This window comes from Crotalus tigris, unplaced genomic scaffold, assembly GCF_016545835.1.
Source record: "Crotalus tigris isolate CLP2741 ecotype Arizona unplaced genomic scaffold, ASM1654583v1 scf7180000023738.1706062, whole genome shotgun sequence".
Classification (NCBI taxonomy): domain Eukaryota; kingdom Metazoa; phylum Chordata; class Lepidosauria; order Squamata; family Viperidae; genus Crotalus; species Crotalus tigris.
The window spans coordinates 940,858-962,368 of NW_024100150.1; the positions used below are offsets into that span (position 1 = coordinate 940,858).

The 21,511-nt window shown below is 34.2% G+C and overlaps 2 protein-coding genes and 1 pseudogene across 2 annotated transcripts; all 3 read left to right on the forward strand.

Annotated features, from left to right (window-relative positions):
• Positions 1-1,010: 1,010 nt before the first annotated feature.
• LOC120298020 (olfactory receptor 6B1-like) lies at positions 1,011-4,996 on the forward strand. Its single transcript, XM_039321349.1, has 2 exons — positions 1,011-1,568; positions 3,039-4,996. The coding sequence occupies exons 1-2, from the start codon at positions 1,536-1,538 to the stop codon at positions 4,059-4,061; spliced, it is 1,056 nt and encodes a 351-aa protein (XP_039177283.1). The 5' UTR covers positions 1,011-1,535; the 3' UTR covers positions 4,062-4,996.
• Positions 4,997-7,820: 2,824 nt separating this feature from the next.
• On the forward strand, positions 7,821-9,263 carry LOC120298075 (annotated as a pseudogene).
• A 9,392-nt stretch (positions 9,264-18,655) lies between these two features.
• Positions 18,656-20,911, forward strand: LOC120298035 (olfactory receptor 1044-like). Its single transcript, XM_039321374.1, has 2 exons — positions 18,656-18,753; positions 19,553-20,911. Exon 2 carries the CDS (start codon positions 19,577-19,579, stop codon positions 20,510-20,512), a length of 936 nt encoding a protein of 311 aa, XP_039177308.1. The 5' UTR covers positions 18,656-18,753; positions 19,553-19,576; the 3' UTR covers positions 20,513-20,911.
• The last annotated feature ends 600 nt before the right edge of the window (positions 20,912-21,511 follow it).

The window sequence follows — 21,511 nt, forward strand, 5'->3', positions numbered from 1 at the left end:
ATACCTGTACATTTGGTTTTTCTTGCCTAAATGTAGAACTTTTTTCACCATTGAACTTAATTTTGTTAGATAGCGCCCAGTGTTCAAGTCTGTCCAGATCCTCCTGTATCCTAAGCTTGTCTTCTGGAGTGTTGGCTATTCCTGCCAGCTTGGTGTCATCTGAAAATTTAATGAGTTCCCCATCTATCCCCTCATCCAAATCATTTATGAAGATGTTGATGAGTACTGGGTCCAGAACAGATTATTGGGGGCACCCCACTACACACTTCCCTCCATGTAGATGCAGTTCCATTGAGGACCGCATGCTAAGTATGGATGGTCAGCCAGCTACGACTCCATCTGGTGGTGATGCTTCTGTCTAACCCACATTTTTCTATCTTATCAAGTAGTACAGGGGTTCTCAACCTTGGCAACTTTAAGACTTGTGGACTTGAACTCCCAGAATTCCTCAGCCAGCTTTCAATAGTTCAATGGTTCTGAAATCACATCTGCCAGTTCCTTGAAAACTCTGGGGTGTAATCCATCTGGTCCTGGTGATTTGAACTCATCTAGGCTGGACAGGTGCTCGCTTACTGTTTTCTTGCCTATCTTAACTTGCGTTTCTATTCTGTTTTTTTATGGCACTATATTTGGTAGTTGGTCTGTTTTTTTCCCTTTGTGTAAAGACAGATGCAAAAAATGAGTTAAATAGTTCTGCTTTCTCCCTGTTGCTTGTTACCAAAAAGTGATCATCAATATAGCCCTCCATTTTGTCTTTCTGTCTGTCTGTCTGTCTGTCTGTCTATCTATCTATCTATCTATCTATCTATCTATCTATCTATCTATCTATCTATCTATCTATTATTTACTTTCTTACTTACATTTATTGGCCACCCATCCCCAGTAAATTATTTAAAAATATTTTTTTTAAAAAAATATGCAGGCCTAGGGGGAAAATTATTGCTAATTCTAGATCAGTATTTCCCAAACTCTTCAGCTCATTGATCCCTTCATAAAGTTTCAGATTATTTATTGATCCCCAAACATTTATTATACTAAAATAATTTAATAAACACTTCTTTAATTAATAGCACAATGAACAACAACAATAATAATGACAATAGTGGATCATCCCATCTGACTCCCTGGGGAACCCTATCCTAGACCATATTCCCCTTAGTTAATATATATTTAATCTGTCTAAATTTCTTCATTAACTTTTCTTTCCTCTTCCCTTATTAATTAGACTTTGCTTAGATCCAATGGGATTTCTTAATTTTTTCTTACATTTCATCTTTTGTGATAACTGGTGCCATTGGATATAGTAGTTGTAAATCAAACTTGTGCATAAGAAAATTGACCATAAAACAGCTGAAGTATAAAAGACTGCACTATTTCAGTGAATATATTTAAATGTAACGTACCCATTGGATATATATTTCAAAGTGAATTTGTAGAAATGACTAAGTTACATTCTACATGCACTACTAAAATGTTGCAAGATGTACTTTTTATGTATATCATAAAACCAAAACATTATAGGGATTTCTTCCAAAATGCAAAACTGTAGAACAGAACCAACAAACAAGGTAAGACAATTAATCACTCAATCAATTAAAAAAATCTTATCAGGTTTATTAAATTTTAAAGAAGTAAATTGTTAATATTTGTTGAATGAAACTGTAGAAAAGAGCTTAGGTAAAAATCAGTGACTTTAAACAGATAAATAAATACTAATAAATACTGCATTGGAGTTTTTGTAATATAATTGATTACATATAGGAATTATTTAGCAAGTTAAATAAGATTTATATACTTCACTGACTAATGAGTACAGCTTTATAATGGAATGGAGTCAAAAAGACTGGGAAGTAGCCAGATCTTGGTTCTCTCTTCCTGGGTTATTTAAAAATAAAGATCACCCACTTTCTGAGGTTGGAGTTCAAAGAAACAAACAAACTATATGATATAAAGATTTTTTTTTTTTAAAAAAAGAAATATATTTTCAGCAATGAAGTTGATCTAATGATAAAAATTCTGAAACTATAAAACTAGGAAATAATACACAACCAGCAAAAAATAGCAACTGATTATGAAACATGGCACAAAAATCATATTTTATCAGAGTAAGTGTGTTGCATCATACAAATTAATAGCTTACAATACATATATTATAATTATAAATTAATCTACTGTGATTGCTATGAACTTATCTTTTTAAAAATAATTTATATTTATTAAGAATTCTTTCATAGAGTAAAAAAGTAACTGCAAGTTAAAAAGGAAGGAAGGAAGGAAGGAAGGAGAAAGGGGAGGAGAGTGGTAAAGGAGAGGAGAGGAAGAAGAGGGAAGTAGGGAAGAGAAGAAAGGGAGAAAGAAGGTAGAGAAGAAGGAGTGTGGATACGGTAAAAGGGGAAATGGGCGAGCAACACCAAAAGTCATGTGTATGTATTTATTTCATTTTGTTAAAAGTATCTTGTATGTGAGTGTGGGGGGAATGTATGTTAACATCTGATAAGTATTATGGTATATGTATGGGGGAGAGTTTGGAAAAATAAAAAAATATTAATAAAAAAGTTAAAAAGGAAGGAAGGAAGGGAAAAAAGAATAAAAAAATAAAGTTAAATAAATAAATAAATTCTAACTCTCTTTCAAGAGATAACACTCCTTTTTTCTTAGATAGAAGTCCCTTCATCCCTCCTTTAATACACATCTTTCTTAACCTTCATATCCATAAATAATAATTTCATTTTTCTTCATTCAGCAAAAATATCTATATAAGAGTTCTAATCTTTTAGAAAAGTGTTTGTTACCTTTTCTGGTGATGAAACATGTCAGTTTTGACAGTTCTGTGAATTCTGGCATTTTCACAATTCCTTCTTCTGCTGTATTGCTTACCCAATAAAAAGAAATCTGGTTTCTTTGCAATATTTATCTTCAGAATCCTTATATGCATCTGTACCTAATATATTGATTAATGATTAGATCAGTGAAAGATGATTCTGTAATATTTCTAAGAATGTTTCTTTCATCTATATGTAAATATGTTTTATCCACAGATGCAACTCCTAAAAAAAATTGGTATAGAAAAGTCAACAAATGTTACCAAGTTCATCCTTATAGGATTCAGGAATCCTCAACAGCTACAATTTCTTTTGTTCTCCCTCTTTCTTTTAATCTATATGATAATTTTGGCTGGGAATATTCTGATAGTTGTACTTGTTATAAAAGATAAACAGCTTCATACACCGATGTATTTCTTTCTTGGAAATTTTTCCTTCATAGAGACATGCTATAGTTCTACTGTTCTTCCCAAAGCTTTGATCAGTCTTCAAACTGGGGACAGATCCATTTCATTCCAACTGTGTTTTATTCAACACTATTTCTTTGCCTCACTAGGAGCTGTTGAATGTTATCTCTTATCTGTAATGTCATATGATCGGTATTTAGCTATCTGTCACCCTTTACATTACGCAAACAAAATGAATGGTAAATTCTGTCTGAAGTTAGTTGGCAGCTCTTTTCTTAGTGGATTTTTGGCTATTTCTACAACAATTGCATTACTGTCCAGCTTAGATTTTTGTGGACCAAATGAAATTAATCATTTCTTTTGTGATGTCTTCCCACTCATAGAATTGTCTTGCAGTGATACCCATCTCCTAAAAATTCTAATTTATCTTATTTCCTTTTTGTTCACCGTACCTCCATTTTTGCTTACTGTAATTTCATATGGTTGCATTATCACTGCTGTCCTGAAAATCACCTCCAGCAGTAGCAGACAAAAAGCTTTTTCTACATGTTCATCTCATCTTATTGTGGTTACCCTTTTTTATGGCACCATAACAATTGTCTATATCTTACCCAATACTGATACACTGAGGAACCTTAATAAAGTGTTTTCTGTCTTCTATGCTGTTTTGACACCCATGATAAATCCACTTGTCTATAGCTTGAGAAACAATGAAGTAAAGAAAGCACTGAGAAAACATATGTGTCAGTTATTTATCAATTTGTTATCTTTATCAACAAAGCTATGTAGGTCTATGTCTTTAAGAATTGTCTGTCCTCAATATGATAATTAGCCCTTTGCATAGTTCATCTTTCTTTGGTTATTGATATGAATTTTTCTAGTTGAAATCACCATATAGAAGATGAAATTCTAAATTGTGAAATTTTGGCCTATCTATTTTTCCACATCACTAGTGGGTGTGTAGAACTAGATCCACCCTATTTTAGACTTTGGTTATAATTTATTATTGAACATTTTCTTTTATCCGTTCATAACACCACACCATAAGTAAAGATAGGAAGGAGGCATGGACTGCATGAGTTTTTGCAGTTTTTTGTGATATCATGCTTCTGAATTAGTTTGTAATTCTAAAACATAATTCAAATTTATATACATGCTTGTGACTCTTTCTCCTAATAAAGTCACTTTTATATTTTAAAGATGTTTATTTGTTTTTGTGCATCAATATACACATAGAAAGAGCAAAAGGGAGAGTATATTTTGGCAACACAATCCTTAATTGTGGATTTTAGCAACTTTCTGTTCTTTGGAAAATGGAACTTCACATTTCAAAACAAAGATGTGTATCCATTTATTCAGGAAGTACTAAAAAGATCTTCACAGTAAATGCAAACTGAATACATTTGTTTTAAAACAAGTTATTTTTTTAAAAAAAACACCGTATTTTTAATTTTTTTCTTTATCTGACAAAACTATTTAATTAATAACATAGGATAAGGGTGTCAAACTTGGAACTCACGTGTCATGTTGCAACGTATCATGACATTTTTTTCCATTGCCAGCAATGGGGTGGGCGTAGTTTCACCATGATGCATCCAGCCGGTGGGCTTTCAGTTTGACACCCCTGACATAGAGAAACAAAACTGGAAATGGTCAAGATTATGAAGATTGCTGTCTTCAAAAGAAAACAGATTCTTTCCATACTCTGGAAATATATTGTATATTCCCTATGTGCATTTCCAATAAAGCTGAATTTTCAACTTCAAATGGTATAAATGGTTAAAGGTTATTTTTTAAAAGAAGTGCATGTTTTATCTTCTGAAATTCTTAATGGAAGATTTATCAAAGTGCTTACAGCATGTATCTGAGAACCTGTCCATATCTTAATACCATCAAGACTATCACACATGTTTTTCATAGTGCTCCTATTACCAATATAATTCAGAAAATTTTATTCTCCTTTATGTGTTATAGATCATAATGATTTTTTTGCCTTTTATAACATAATTTTATTTTATTCAAATAAAGTTAAAATACAAAATTATTTTTTTACAGGAACAAACAAATAAAACATTAAAAATGTGCACTAAAACATACAAACACATATGCACATATTGTTCCCCTAGTTGAAAACTAATAAATATATTGTAACAATATTAATTTCCCACCCTTTACAAAACAGTCCCCAAAAGTTTTTAAACTTCTAATTCTATTTGCAAAGTATTAACCTGTTATTTATCTTTCATATAAATGACAAAATAGTTAAAGGTAGACCAACAACAACAACAACAACAACAAAGAGAAGAGTAAAATTTCAAAACTCTTTGTTAATAAACTATTATTGTATACAACTCATAAAAAGCTTACCACAGCTTCTTATCTATCCCAACAATTAATACTAATTCATCCTGGACCAAATATTCATGTTAGTTTTTTAATACCATTTCTTATCAATTGCTGTCTGATTAAATATAATAAATTGATTCTCCAGATTTGATCTATCCTTGCAAAAAGGTCTAAATGAATTTGTCCAGTTAAATGTGATAAATTCATTCCCAGTCTTCTTCAATCTTCTTAGGGTAAACCAATTTATCAGTTTTAGGCTGTTGTATTGGAATTCTGTAACTCCATATGTCTTTCAGTCTTCACCAAATCTGTTATTTTCAAATCAAATTCCTTTTGATTTGGTTTATCTATACTTACTTGCATCTGAATATTTTTTGAACCATTATTATTTTTTTCAAATGCCAGCCACATTTCCATGTCTATAAACTGATACACTGTTGCTCTCTTGCAACTTAGTGATGAAAGATTTAAAAAAAAATCTTCAGAGACAAAAAACAAGGAACATTAAAGTAATATTTCTCGCAGTGAGAAAACAAATAGAAAAATAGGGAGGATATTTTTGTTATTTTGATCCAAGAATTTTTTAAAAAATCCATTTTTTTGCAAGTTAATAAAATGCAAAACACATTTTAGTGGAAAGTCATATATAAGTGTAAATGTAAATCAAATTCAAGCATTTTCATTACCCAGAAACTTGGGATGACTTCCTTACAGAAAGCCAAATAGATCAAAGAAAAAACAAAACAAAACAAAGAAACAAAAAAGAGTGAAAAGATCTGATAAAATCCAACAAGGATTAAAATAAATCAGCATTCAATGAACCAGTTAACTTTTAGAGATAAAGAACAAACAAAACAGAAACTTCAAAGAGTGTAATTAAAACCCAGATTTCTCAGTCTGCTGAGAGGAAAAGATGGATAGAAAATCCTGATTTTCTGGCTTCTCCTACAGGGAAATGCAATCTTCAAGATTCTCCTTCCTGGATCGGTCCACAGCCATCCAAAAGATGTCCTGAGTTATTCCTTAGCACTCATATTTAAATCTGGGGAGCAATGCTGCAAAAGAACCAACTTTGGCAGCAAAATCAGCAGATTGTCAGCAGAAAAGAAAAAAAAATTCTACCATTCAGCAGCCATCTTGGGAGAGGACCCCCATTTTGGATCTTGATTTTCTTCAGTTAGATAAGGAACTGTTTATTACATATAATGTTGCTAGATTTAGCCTAGCAACAATTAAAATTTGCAAACTGATAAATAAGGGTATTATGCATGAGTAAACTGAGAATTTATTTTTATTCTATTTTATAGATATATTTTAACTTTAATTATATAGTATTATGTTAAGAACTCTAACTTTTAGTTGCCTTTCACCTCTTTTAAGTTCCAGTGGTATTATTAAAATGAGTTTTTCTTACTTCTACTTTATGTTGCTTTATGATCAAAATAAAAAAAAATGATTGTCTGAGTGTTTTTAAATATATACTTATATATTATTTTCTATAATGTTTTGGAATTCTCTTCTGGGACTGGGATTGCTTAAAATTATGGCCTCTTTATAATTTCAAATGCCTCACCTGGTATTTATATTATCAATGAGTCATAATTCCCCATGACTTAGAAAAGGTTAATGTTCTGAGTCAGAAACAAGGAACAAAAAATTTAAATTATTCTTAAGGGTCCACTAGATTAATATAAAATAAAGAGTTGATAGTTATTTTACACATAGCTTATTTTCTAGTGGCTTATCGCTATTTTCTGTTTAAAGTATAATAAATGTTTTGGTCATTTTTCAAAAAACTTAGCAGCATCTATGAATTCATTAGCAGCAACTGACTATTAAATAATTCCTGTAAGAAAGGAAAAAAGCATAACATCTAAATAAACTTATTAAATAGAAATTTGATTTAATCAGCATATTTTCTTACTATGTTGAAGTTTCCAAAGCGGGGAAAACCTTTAATCAATAGCCATGATACAATAAAAATATGAGTTCTATTTATTAATTTGATACTCTTATTTATTTGCTATTATTCAGAGTTTTGTCTTCTGAAACAACTTTTTTAAAGCTATACAAGGATTTTACCTATAATTCTAATGCTTTGTGCCACTACTGATAACAACTGACTTATTATTTTTTTATTTTATTCACAAATTGAATGTACGTTTTCTATTAATGAGTAATGGAAATAAGCAGAGACATTATGTAATGTAGCAATTAAAGATTGCTACTCTGTTGTTTTTCACAGATGCAGGTTGCTGAAACTCTAGGACTGCAAAATCAAACTGTTATCAAGGAATTCATTCTGCTGGGATTTAGGCATCTTCAGAGCATAAGGATTATTTTGCTACTGGTGTTCTTTATAATCTACATCATGACCATTGCTGGAAATGTCCTTATTGTTCTACTGGTGGCAACTGATCGCCATCTTCCTACTCCTATGTATTTTTTCCTTGGGAATTTATCCTGCTTAGAGTCTTTCTATAGTTCTGCTATTTTACCCAGAATGCTGGCTAGTTTCTTCAATGGAGATAGATCAATATCAGTCAATGGCTGCTTTGTACAACATTATTTCTTTGCTTACCTAGAAGCTGTGGAATGTTATCTCCTTTCAGCAATGTCCTATGATCGATATGTTGCTATATGTAAACCACTTCATTATGTGTCTGTAATGAATGGTAAATTGTGTCTCCACATGGCAGCAGGATCTTGGGTAACTGGATTCATTGCCAGTACTATAACAATTATATTAATGTCACGGTTAGTCTTCTGTGGTCCAAATGAAATTGATCATTTCTTTTGTGACACCTACCCAATTATGCAGTTGTCTTGTAGCAATACTCTTCTTTTAAGAATCCTAATTTTAACTTTTGTATCTTTGTTCACCCTGCCCCCTTTACACTATCATTATTGTCATATACATATATAATATCTACTATCATTAAAATCCCATCTACTATTGGAAAACAAAAGGCCTTTTCTACCTGTTCTTCTCATCTCGTTGTGGTAACTATTTATTATGGATCTATCACTGTTGCATATGCTTTACCAGATTTAAATTCCTTGAGCGACTGGAACAAACTCATCTTTGCCTTTTATACAATCCTAACACCTTTGATCAACCCTCTCATATACAGCCTAAGAAATAAAGAGGTAAAAGATTCTCTTCAGAGATCTATAGTTATAGCATGGGTTAGAAATCAGGTAAGTAATCATAATAGTAGAATTCTGCAAACAAACATCACTAGGCAATTGGAAAATGTCTCAAAAAAGAAATAAATCTTTCCTGATACTTATTAAAATCAAATGTTTGCTTATTAAACTCCATATAAATAATAACAATAGTGATAATAATATTGATACTACTACTAAATATTTCTTTTCAGAATTTTTTAAAAAATATAAAAAGTAAATATGAGCCCTCTTACCCAGAAATACTTATGCCAGAATAGGGAGATAGTAACTTGTGGTGTCCAGTCTGTATACATGTTCCTACTACAGAAATTAAGCAACTAGTCAATTTTTAAATTCTGAACCCACCAATTTAGCTTTTGCATATCACAATATTAAATTCACATTCAAAATTTTATTTCTGTTCTAAAGTTTCATTATTGTCATTTTTTTAAAGGGAGTAGGTGGATCAATTGAAAAAGTCTGTCAATCTCTTATGAATTACACAGATATCAACTAGTAAATCCAGTATTACTATATGCCCATTTCAGTCTTAGAACATATTCAGATTATATTAATTATACAATAACTAGAATCTCTGATCAATTTCATTGTTTCTGTTAAATTATAAAACTTATGATTAACCTCTCAGAAATTATACTTTCTCAGATCTAGTGGAGAAGTTGTTCTGGACTGTGTCATTTTTATTGCCGTACTTCATGCCAGGGCTCAACTGAAGCTTGATTCTTTAGACACTTCTGCCTTTTGGGGGCACTTGTTCCTAAGACTGTTTCTTCAATCACTCCATATTAAAGAATTAAGTCCCTGTGATCAAGGGTTTAAACTGTAGGGTTATTTTCTCTGAGTTCATAGGGTGTTGGATGTTCTTTTGATGAATCTGGTAGTACCATCTCTGTTGAGATCCTGTTTTCTGTAGCCTGAAGCCATTAATTCCTGCCCTACCTGCTTTATTTTTTATATGCACGTGACTTTATTCATATCTTTGCTTCATTTCATTTTTTTTGCATTGCAATAACAAATATTAAAAAGAAAAAAGTCTATTCAAAGATAAGTTTTGATATGAATATTATATACATACTGGTATGTGTTCAGCATATTTATGTTGATATGCATTTTAAAAAAAGCATTAATTCATGTTTTAAGTAATTATCGAACCTACAGTGACTTGCAATTACAGGGCAAGTAAGGGATAATGGTGTTCAGATTAATAAAGCATCTCCATTTAAGCCAGGCATGTCAAGCTCGTGATGTCATGTGACATCGTGCGATGTATCGGAACTTTTTCCCCATTGCTGGCAATGGATGGGTGTGGTTTCGACATGACACATCCGGCCTGTGGGCCGGCAGTTTGACATACTTGATTTAAGCCCTGCTTTATCCCTGTAAGCCATGTTTCTTGTGAGCTTCCACTCTTCTAGTTTTCACACACTGACTGAAAGATCCCATTCTTTTTGTCCTCTCAATCTGTGTCCCAGGAGCACCTCTAGTTTTATACTTACAAATAGCCTTTGCTATAAGATTTCAAATCCAAATTTGTTTCTTTCTATTCCTTGAACACACACAGTTACTTGGACTCCAAAACAAATATCCATCCTAAATTTCTCTTTGAGTAATTGATCTAGCAGTGCAACTTCTATAAGCGGCAATGCGGTGGTGTTTTTCATAGGTAAAGTTAGTGCTGATTCTAATCCTAGCCAATAAATTAGCTTACATTTGGAAAGAAAATGAAACTTTTAAGTAACCAAAAAATTCTGCTAGGTCTCTTGTAATCATCCTAACATATTTAGAATCTAAATTATGCAGCCTTATCTTAGAATTCCATATTTGTGGACCACATCATCGAACTGTATAGAGAAGTTCCAACATTCTTAATTTAAAGTATGAGAGTAGATGGAATACTTGGTAGAAATTCTGCAGTTTATTTTTTACGTAGAAAACTCTATGGTTTAATCTCTGATTCTCACATTTTGAACTATAGAATATACGGATTGGAAGCATGCAACAGCAACAATAATGTCTTTCTAGAGCAACAAAAGTAATAGTTTTAACTCTTTGGAGTTAAAACAGTTTTAAGTATATAGTTTTAATTTTAAAGAATTCACATTTGTGTTGACCTTGTTTGACATTTGCATAATAACATGTTTTGCCAGACTTATGTTTTCCTCATCTTACTACAGCATGATAAAATGAAATATTTTGTAAATGATGAAAAATAAATTTAAAAATATATATCAGGGCACAAATACCATATTTCCCCCAAAATAAGACCCACGCAGAAAATAAACCCTGGTCTGATTTTTGGTGTGTGCAAGATTCGCAAGTGATCTTTAAACTACCCCTTATTGTCTATATGCCACTAGTGGTTAGAAGCCTTACTTACTGCATTTTTCTCAAAGCACCAACATCAGTATAAAATTGCACATCAAATATGGGGTAAAAAAAATCTACCAGATATTCATATTTCTCATAGGTTTTTCTCATATTGCACAAACAAGCAACAAACATAATTTTACTCTTTAACCCAGTCTGTGTAAAATAATGTTTTAAAGTTTTAAAAATAGATAAACAAATCCCATATTTTAAAGGGGAAAAATATAAAAAAAATAGATGTAACAGTTTTCCTTTCATTACTACTTCATCTAGAACAGCAATTCAGACTAGATTAGATTAGACTAGGCAGAATTTTGATTGGCTGTGTGAAGTTCTTGAAAGCTGCTTAAAACCAAAATTCATTAAGTGTCAAACACAATTCTTACAGTTCTCTGTAATAAAATTTGTTAAGATTAATAGGATGGGGTTGCGAAGATTCCAGAAAGTGAATTTTTAGTTTATGTACATTATGTACATTATTTTAAGAAGAAGCTTCTTGAATGTTGTAGCAAGGAGGCAGGCCTCATCACTGATAAAATCTAGAAGCTGGAAGTTTGCATTTGTTTTGTTATATCATGTTCTCCTTTATTTTTATCAGTCTGGAATGGTCTTTTATAGGCTTCTTATAATTCAACAATAATAGTAAATCAAGGCTTTATTATCATTTAAAAATGACTGAATCTTTCTCCGCTTTTTTTCTTTTTTTTTTTTTGCTCATTTCCTGGATGCAATGGAACATTTTTGTGTCAGCCCTCCCATACAAATATGGCTAGTTGAGTTAAATCTACTTTATTGTCAGGCTATATTAACAAATTCTGTAAGTCTGAAAGTACATACTTTTCATTGCTACTTTTAGCCACGTGATCAATTATGGCAGGTCTTTCCTAAGTTTCTTTTCCTGGCCATTAAATTACTGGGTGCTCCTGTCTCTCTTGTCTGCATCTTGTGTAGGCTGCATCTCTTCCCCTCATTCTCACATTCCATTGTAATTTCTGATAACATATCATCTGCATTTTCTTGAGCAGGATAAATAACCATAATCAAAACCTCATTTATATTGTTATCATTCAGTGATGATAGGCCTATTAAACCTCAATTGAAAACCTCAGAGACAATCAGATGCTCTCAAACTGGATCATATGTAATATAATGCTTTGGAATGGTGCTCAATTCTGTCAATAAATATGTTACTAATAACTACAATGTAACAATATGATAATTTCCTTAACATACAGTTTCAAATGACAGGCAACTTCCATTTGTTCAGTGCATAGACCTCCAGGTTGAAGAGCCTAATGTCAAATAAGCACCCCAAACTTGATGATATGAAACTTTGAATCATGGGGTTAGATGGGATCTTAGCTTGAAGTCTCCATGATTTCTATTGTGATCGCAAGGAAAGTCCCCAAAGTCACTGCCATAGTAATATGGATGGTAAATAAATTTAATAAATACAAAATAAATAAAAAAGTGTGTAGTGGGTGCCCAGCACTCTGTTCTGGGCCCAGTGCTCTTCAACATCTTCATCAATGATTTGGACAAGGGGATAGATGGATAAATCATCAAATTTGCAGATGACACCAAGCTGGCAAGAATAACCAACACTCCAGAAGACAGGGTTAGGATACAGAAAGATCTGGACAGACTTGAACCCTGGGCGCTATCTAACAAAATGAAGTTCAATGGTGAAAAAAGTAAGGTTCTACATTTAGGCAAGAAAATATAGTATAGGGGGTATCTTGTTCAATATAGTATAGGGGGTATCTTGTTCAATAATAGTAATTGTGAGTTGGGCCTCAGAGTCCTAGTGGACAATCACTTAAATATGAGCCAGCAGTGTGCTGCAGCTGCCAAAAAGGCCAACACAGTGCTGGGCTGCATTAACAGAGTTCATGTGAAGTATTAATACCACTTTACAATGCCTTGGTAAGGCCACACTTGGAATACTGCATCCAGTTTTGGTCACCACGATGTAAACAAAATGTTGAGACTCTAGAAAGAGTACAGAGAAGAGCAATGATTAGGGGACTGGAGACTAAAGCATATAAAGAAAGGCTGCTGGAATTGGGATGTCTAGTTTGATGAAGAGAAGGACAAGGGGGGACATGATAGCAGTATTCCAATATCTCAGGGGCTGCCACAAAGAAGAGGAAGTCAAGCTTTTTTCCAAGGTGCCCAAAGGCAGGACAAGAAGAAATGGATGGAAACTAATCAAGGAGAGAAGCAACCTAGAACTAAGGAGAAACTTCCTGATAGTTAGAACAATTAACTAATGGAACAACCTGCCTCCAGAAATGGTGAATGCTCCAACACTGGAAGTTTTTAAGAAGAGACTGGACAGCCATTTGTCTGAAATGGTATAGGGTTTCCTACCTGAGCAGAGGGTTGGACTAGATGACCTCCAAGGTCCCTTCCAACTTTATTATTATTGTTATTGATGGATCATTGCACAGTCAGCCAGATGTTCAGACTGGATTTGGCATTCTACCTATCAAGTCCTTACCCAGGACCTGGGATAGGCAGATGTGGATGTTTCATGGTATTACAGGTATCGTCGCAGGATGGAAGCAGTTCCTAGTAAGGCCGCCTTTTGCAATTGACTAATAGCAAATTTGTCAATGCCAATGGTGTTCAAGTGGTGCTCCAGTTGTTTTGGGATTGCACCCAAGGTGCCTATGACTATTGGTACTAACCTTGCTTGCTTTTGCCACAGTCTTTCTATTTCTATTTGTAGGTCTTTGTATTTTGTTATCTTCTCCAGTTCTTTCTCGTCTATTCTACTGTCTCCAGGCACTGCCACGTCCACTATCCAGACTTTTTTGTCTTTCTTATCAACAATTGTTAAGTCTGGGGTGTTATGTTGCAGGTGCTTGTCTGTTTGAATTCTGAAGTCCCAGAGCAGTTTAATTTTATCATTTTCTATGACTTTCTCTATTTTATGATCCCACCAGTTTTTGCTTACAGGCAAATGATATTTTTTGCAGATCTTCCAATGCACCATTGTTGCTACTTTGTCATGCCGCTGCTTGTAATCAGTCTGTGCAATCTTCTTGCAACAGCTTACCAAGTGGTCCACTGTTTCTTCAGCTTCTTTGCATAGGCGGCACTTACTGTCTGTTGCTGTCTTCTCAATTTTGACTTTGTATGCATTTGTCCTTAAGGCTTGGTCTTATGCAGCCAGAATTAGTCCCTCGGTCTCTTTCTTCAATTTTCCTGCTCTTAGCCATTGCCAGGTTTTATTATTATCTGCTTTCCCAGCTATTTTTTTCATGTATTGGCCATGTAGTGCTTTATCTTCCCATGCCTCTATTCTGTTCTTCATTTGGTCTTTCTTGTAGGCCAGTTTGGTCTCTCCAGTAGTTAGTAAGCCTTCCTGATATACTAATTTCAGTGCATCTTCATCATTGTTCTTCAGATATTCTTCCAAAGCCATTTTTTCTTCTTCAACCATCTGATGTACTTGTAGCATTCCACGCCCACCTATTTGCCTTGGTAGATAAAGTCTATCAATGTCACTGCGTGGATGAAGGGCATGATTCATTGTCATTATTTTTCTGGTTTGCCTATCCATTGCTTTTAGTTCTGCTTGAGTCCAGTCCACTATTCCAGCTGTGTACCTAATGACTGGAATTGCCCAGATGTTGATTGCCTTTATGGTATTTCCACCATTGAGTTTGGACTTTAAGATCTTCTTCACTCTCTTGATGTATTCACCTCTAATCTTTTTCTTGACTTCAGTGTGCTTGATGTTGTCAGCTTGAAGGATACCTAAGTATTTGTAGTACTCTTCCTCATCCAGACTTTTAATGTTATTTTCGTGGGATATCTTGATTCCTTCAGTTTTCACTATTTTTCCTTGTTTGATAGTAAGTGTGGCACATTTGTCCAAGCCAAACTCCATTACAATATCTTGGATGTTGTTGTTGATGATGATGATGATGGTTAAAATAGAGTCAGTAAACTATAATGGATAGGGAATATGCTAGGAACAGGGAAGATACTGGTTTAAGACCACTCATAGTTATGAAACTAATGTTTCTTTCATACTCTTGATCTTTCAGTTTTCCCTATCTCACAGGAATTCTGCAGTGGGGAAAAATGGACAGAAGGCTATGTTTAACTCCTGCAGAAATATGCAGTAGTAATTTAACAAATAAAATAAATAAAACAAATAAACCTACACACGTTGCAATCAAACTAGTACTGTATATCATATTTACCTCTATGAATATTCATTGATTTTTCCTCAATACAAGATGTGTGTTTTTGTGTTTGCCTTTAGTTATGTTTTGCTTTATCCCTAATAATGAGAACTTTCCATGTCTTGTTTCAGATATACCTGTTATGGTAGAAATCTTGCCTTCAGGACATAAAATACTTACAGGTATTCCCCACTTAACAAGGACCCAACTGTTTGAATTATGATGGAGCTCCCCCAAGCTACTTATGACCCATTTTCAAAATTCTGATTGCCACCACTTCCTCATGGTCACATGCTCACATTTGAATTGCTTGACAAATGGCTCATATTTATGACCATTTACAATATCTTTTGGTCACATAACAGTGATTTTGGACAATTTTGGTTACTTTTCATTTTTTATTTCTGATTACTGGCAAAAAAATCAATTGGGAAAACAATTTGGTTTAATAACCACTACAAAAAAGGTCAGAAAATTGGGTTTCAATACATACCATATTTTCCGGTGTATAAGATGATTTTCTAAACCATGAAAATCTTCTGAAAAGTTGGAGGTCGTCTTATACGCCCAGTCATCTTATACGCCGGAAAATATGGTACATCAAAGCAAGCTCCCCCATATCCTGCGACCCATGCTCCTCACCCCTTGGTGTGGGGATTGGCTGTCCAGATGAGATTTTAAGTGTCCCACGCAGCCATAGCCCTAAAAAAGTGTCCCTCCGAGAAACAGCTGGGAGGAAGGGGTGAGGTTGGAGCGTTGGAGGACTAATGGCGGGAGAGGAGCACTGGCAGAGAGCCAGCCGAGTAAGAATGCCCATGTTGGGGCAGCGGTGGGGGCTTCCTGAGAAGAATTGCCCCCACCCCCCTTGCTGCCAAAGTGCTGCTCAGTGCTCACAGAAGGCCAGAGATTTCTTAGAAGCATCTGCCCCTTGGGCAGGGATCCTGCCCCTCCCAATCTAGGGCAAGGGAGGGAGGCGGTGCAAGCAGGGCTTTTCATCCCCCAGAGAAACCCCCCCCGCCACCAGCCTTGCTTGGGTGGGTGGCAGGAGCAGCTGGTGGGAGCCAGCGGAGTGTACAGAGGGTGCCCCTTCCTTGGGGTTGACCACACCAGGTGCCATCGCACTGAACACCAGAAGCCCTGGGACCCTGACAGACGGACGCTCAGCGTTTCCTCCTCCGTGCTTGGCTGCTTCTTTGGCAACTTGCTGTCGTGGCTGGTGCTCTCGCTGTGCAGATGACAGAATGATCCGTCCATGGGGTGTCATCCCAGAAGCGGTCTGGCAGGCGCCTCCACTGGCAGACTTTAAGATTCACCGCCTTTGCCAGCCCCACCCAGTGTGGGCAGCCTTGGGGGTCAGACAAGTGGGATTAGAGGGTGTTTTCATATCTCACAGAGAAAATGGATCCAAAGTCTCTACCTGTTGGACAGCTGGGCTTGGCTAGCACAGCGACCTGCTTTTCTCCCCCTCCCGCTCTCCTTTAGTCCTCCCTGATCGGCACCTGGAAAAATGACCTCAACTCCAGCATGGAGATCAACAGCATCAGTAACATGGGGGTGTTCAGTGGCCTCTACAAAACGGCAGTCTTGACCTCCAACAGTCCCATCGGGCCATCCCCGCTGCAGAGCATCCAGCACTAGGGGCCCCGGCCCACCTTTGGGTTAACTGTCAACTGGAACTTCTGGCTCTGCCAGAAGGCCAGGATTGTGTTCTTGTATGTCTGGGGGGGGGAAAATCTCACCTCTGATGGTAGAATATTCTGGGGGGGGCACAGCAGAACTCTTCTCCTGGAGCCCAGCAGCAGAAATTCTTTGGCCAGTAGGATCCAAATTAGGCTGCTTCCACTAGAACGAGAGGGGCCAACTAGTCCCATTGGGTGAGGCAGTTCCTCATATACTGCAAAGCTTCACAAGTTCACCCCCATGATTATTATGGGATGTTACCCAGCTACATTTGTCTTCAGCAGATCAGGAACAAGCAATGCAATATAATGAAATGCTAATGTGTTTAGGACTTACATTACTTTTATTAGAAAGTTAAAGTACCCATATTTTCCAGCGTATAAGATGACTTTCTAAACCATGAAAATCTTCTCAAAAGTTGGGGGTCGTCTTATACCCCAGTCGTCTTATACGCCGGAAAATACAGTAGTCACCTACTTAATGACCATCACTTATGACTATAATTTTAATTTAATTTAATCAAGACTACTTGCATTTATAGAGAGAGATAATGTATCATTTTATCTTTAATTGAATGAATAAAAAAGTGCAGAATTCTTCCATATAAGGATGCAAATTGGCCTGGGGACCCACTGGGAGCGTTCTATTCTGGAAGTATTAAAGTCAAATTTAAACAACTTTAAAGTTCCATTTTTATATAATTCTAGTTCACTAGGTTAGAATTCTGATTTTAGAACAAAAATGCCAGAAATGAAATTTGAAATTGTGGAATTAGAATGTTTGAAGAAATTGAAGTCAAACTTCTCCAGGTGTCTTTTTTCCCATTATCATATACTTTGAAGTTAAAGAGAAAAAGTTCAATATGATTTTACACTATTATTTTTCCCAGGGACAATTATCTGAAACTGCAGAATTAATAAATCAGATATTCAATGCTGAATTCATTCTGCTTGAATTTGATATTACATATTCCTCTCCTTCCTCCTCTATAAGGGGACCATGTAAAGGGGACCTACTTATTATTCTATTGGTTGCCCTTGATTAATACCTCCACCTTCAATGTTTGTCTTCCTTGGGAATCTGTCATATTTGGAGACCTGCTACAGTTCAAATATCTCAATGGTATCCAGTTTTCTTACTGGAAACAACATAATTTCACTAAGCACCTGCTTTCTATAACATTATTTCTTTGCTTTTTTAGGAGCTGTGGAGTGTTACCTGTTATCTTCAATATCCTATACTAAGTATTTATCTATGTGCAAACTGCTCTATCACAATGAATAGCAGACTATGTTTTGGAATAACAGCCTTCTCTTAGATTAGGTTTTCTGCCCAACTGCAGTAACAATCTATCATGTCCCAATCAGATTTTTTTTTGTGTGTTAATAAAACAGATCATTTGTAAACAGGTGCACACTGCACAATAAACATTCTTCTAAGTTTCTTTTTTATGAAATTGAAGATCTTTCTTTCCCTAGATTTCCTCATGCTGCTTTTTCCCTAGTGATCTGCCTATGCCTGGGGAGTAAAGGAAACTTTCTTCTACTCTGATAAAAATACCCTCACAAAGCACAATGTACAATTACATTTTAAAAATCCAAACACTCATATAAACATAATATTAATAAGAAAGCTATGAAAGAAATATAAAGTTAAGTAAGGTATTAGGATTAAGACTGAATCTCTGTTCAAGTTTCCATCACATCAGTGGTAACAACTTTATTTATAGATGATTTGGTAATATATTCAGTTTCTATAATATTTGATCATTTTTATGGAATATATTTCTTTCATTTTAGACATTTGTCATGCCTATTTTAGGTACAAGTTTCTTTTCTTTCTGCTTTGTCTCATAATCAAATCAAATCAAATCAAATGTGAGAATGAATTTATATTTTGCGGGTTTATAAATACATCAAAAGTTCTCCCATATCATAGAGAAAGAGATTTTAAGTTGGAAATAAAGATATCCAACTTTCTTCATTTTGTCTAATATATTCATAAATAATTTTAAAGATTTCATTTTTTTTTGTGATGGATGTTTTTTCTCTCCACTTCATTCCATTAAAGAAACAGTGACATAATTGTAAATACCAGGAACATTGTAAGGTTAAGACAAAGCAGTGTAAGTGAAAACATTCTAAGCTGAAAGAAAGAAAAAGAAATCAAGTCATACTTTAAGTCAGAAAATTCTAAAACACTAAATTTATTTGAGTCAGGTGTGTTTATAGTAAATAATCATGTTTTTTTTATAATAGCTATTGCCTTTTGTTATGCAAAATGTAGATTTGATTTCTATTTTTAGAAAATACAATGGTACTTGAGACCAATCTGTCAGTAAACAACAGTAAAAATAAAAGTACCTAATTGGCTCTGTCAAATAATATTTTATTATTTTAGAAAAAATATTTTAAGGGGTGGAACCAATAACATTAATGAAATTGAGGAGGTAGTGGAAGTGGATTTTTCTCATTTTCATATATTTTTAAATCGAAGAGAAAAATGACAATATGATTTACCATATTACTTTTCCCAGGAACAGTTATTGGAAACTACTGAAATGATAAATCAGACATTCAATGCTGAATTCATTCTGCTTGGATTTGGAAACAATCAGATACTACATATTCCTCTCTACTGGCCCTTCTTCTTCATCTACATGGGGACCATGGCTGGAAACCTATTTATTATTCTGCTGGTTGTTTTTGATCAACACCTCCACATTCCCATGTATTTTTTCCTTGGGAACCTTTCATACTTGGAGGCCTGTAGCAGTTCAAACATCTTACCACAAATGCTATTCAACTTACTTACTGGAAGTAAACTGATTTCTTATACCACTTGCTTTGTGCAACATTATTTTTTTGGTTCTTTTGTATCTGTGGAATGTTACCTGTTGTCTGCAATGTCGTATGACCGGTATTTAGCTATATGCAAACCACTACGTTATACTACCATGATGAATGGCAGAATATGTTTTAAACTGATAGCCTATTCTTGGATTAGTGGTTTTTTAGCAAACACTATTACACTGATTATCATATCCAAATTAGTTTTCTGCAATAATAGAATTGATCATTTCTTTTGTGACACCTTCCCAATTATAGAATTATTTTGTGGGGACACATATGCTTTAAAAGTTTTTCTTTATGTTTTAAGCTCAATATTTACTTTCCCACCATCTATATTAACTCTAACATCTTACACATTTATCATTGTAGCCATAATGAGAATGCCTTCCACTGTAGGAAAACAAAAGGCATTTTCCACCTGTTCTTCTCATCTCTTGGTAGTGACTATTTTTTATGGGACTCTGATGAGTATCTATGTAGTACCTAACACTAACAAACTGAATGGGCTTCATAAAGTATTCTCTGTGATCTACACCATAATAACCCCCATGCTTAATCCTATTATATACAGTTTAAGAAATAGAGAAGTAAAGGATTCTTTGAGAAGACTTTGTTACATTTTGTTCAAGTTTAGAAAAATATAAAAAGAGTCAAAATATGTTCCTCTTATATTCTTAAATGAAATACTTTATTTTCTTCTTATAGTTTAGATAATATTTCATTCATTGATTGTTCTATCTTCAAAATCAGTTCTATAGATAAATGTTTAATCAGAAAACAAAAACTGCTTAATTTTATGTGCATCAAAATATTATATGTATCATTTTTGGCTAAAAATGAAAAGTTATGAGCATCACACTTGGGGTTTTCAGTTTATGTGAAGTTTTACAAATTTACTGATATTGTTTAGTCAAATATTAGAATTAATCTAGCAAATGTTATTAAAAGGCATAATAAAGCTCAAAGTTTATTTATTAAAAATATGTTAATTAGGAAAAATTATTACATGGCTTTTAAATTTTGGCTCCCATCCTCCTACAAGTCTATAATGAGTCTATAATTGTCTTGTTAATAGTTTTGGTCTAAGCTCATTAAACAATCAATTTCTTTCTTCATGATTGTTGGGTTTATGTGTTGAAAAGAATGAAGTTTTAAAACCCTGAACTTAAGAAATAAAGATTATTCTGAGGACAACATGGAAAAATAGTTAGGAAACTGTAGCATAAACACTGTGGGTTCGGAGTAATGTTTCAGTATAGTCAACCATGGAATCGGAAGTGGTTCTCTTCCTTGCTCTGAGGCAGTTTCCAGTCAGTTTTCTGGAGAAGATTTTAGCCTAAAGATATAAAAAACTTAATAATAAAATATACAGCTATTATCAAAGAAACAAGCCTCTTTGTCTACAGATCAGGATGACCTAGTGAATTTCAGTAATCCTGCAATAGGTAAGTCTCTGTATATAGAGTTTCATTCATCAGGCAATATTTATATGCATACAATATATGTGGAATCCATTGAGGATTTCCCAAGAGGAAGAACTATAATTTTAGGATGATAACAATTCTGTAGAACCACTTCCCTTCCAACTTCTAAAGAAAACATGTTTATCAGATTTTAATTTTTACTCTCCTTCACAGCAGAGT

Bases quoted from the DNA above. Each gene is read 5' to 3' on its own strand.
- LOC120298020 (XM_039321349.1), top strand. From the start codon at position 1,536: ATGCAAAACTGTAGAACAGAACCAACAAACAAG. The intron at 1,569-3,038 runs GTAAGACAATTA...TTTTATCCACAG, and splicing joins GAACAGAACCAACAAACAAG to ATGCAACTCCTAAAAAAAAT.
- LOC120298035 (XM_039321374.1), top strand. From the start codon at position 19,577: ATGATAAATCAGACATTCAATGCTGAATTCATTCTGCTTGGATTTGGA.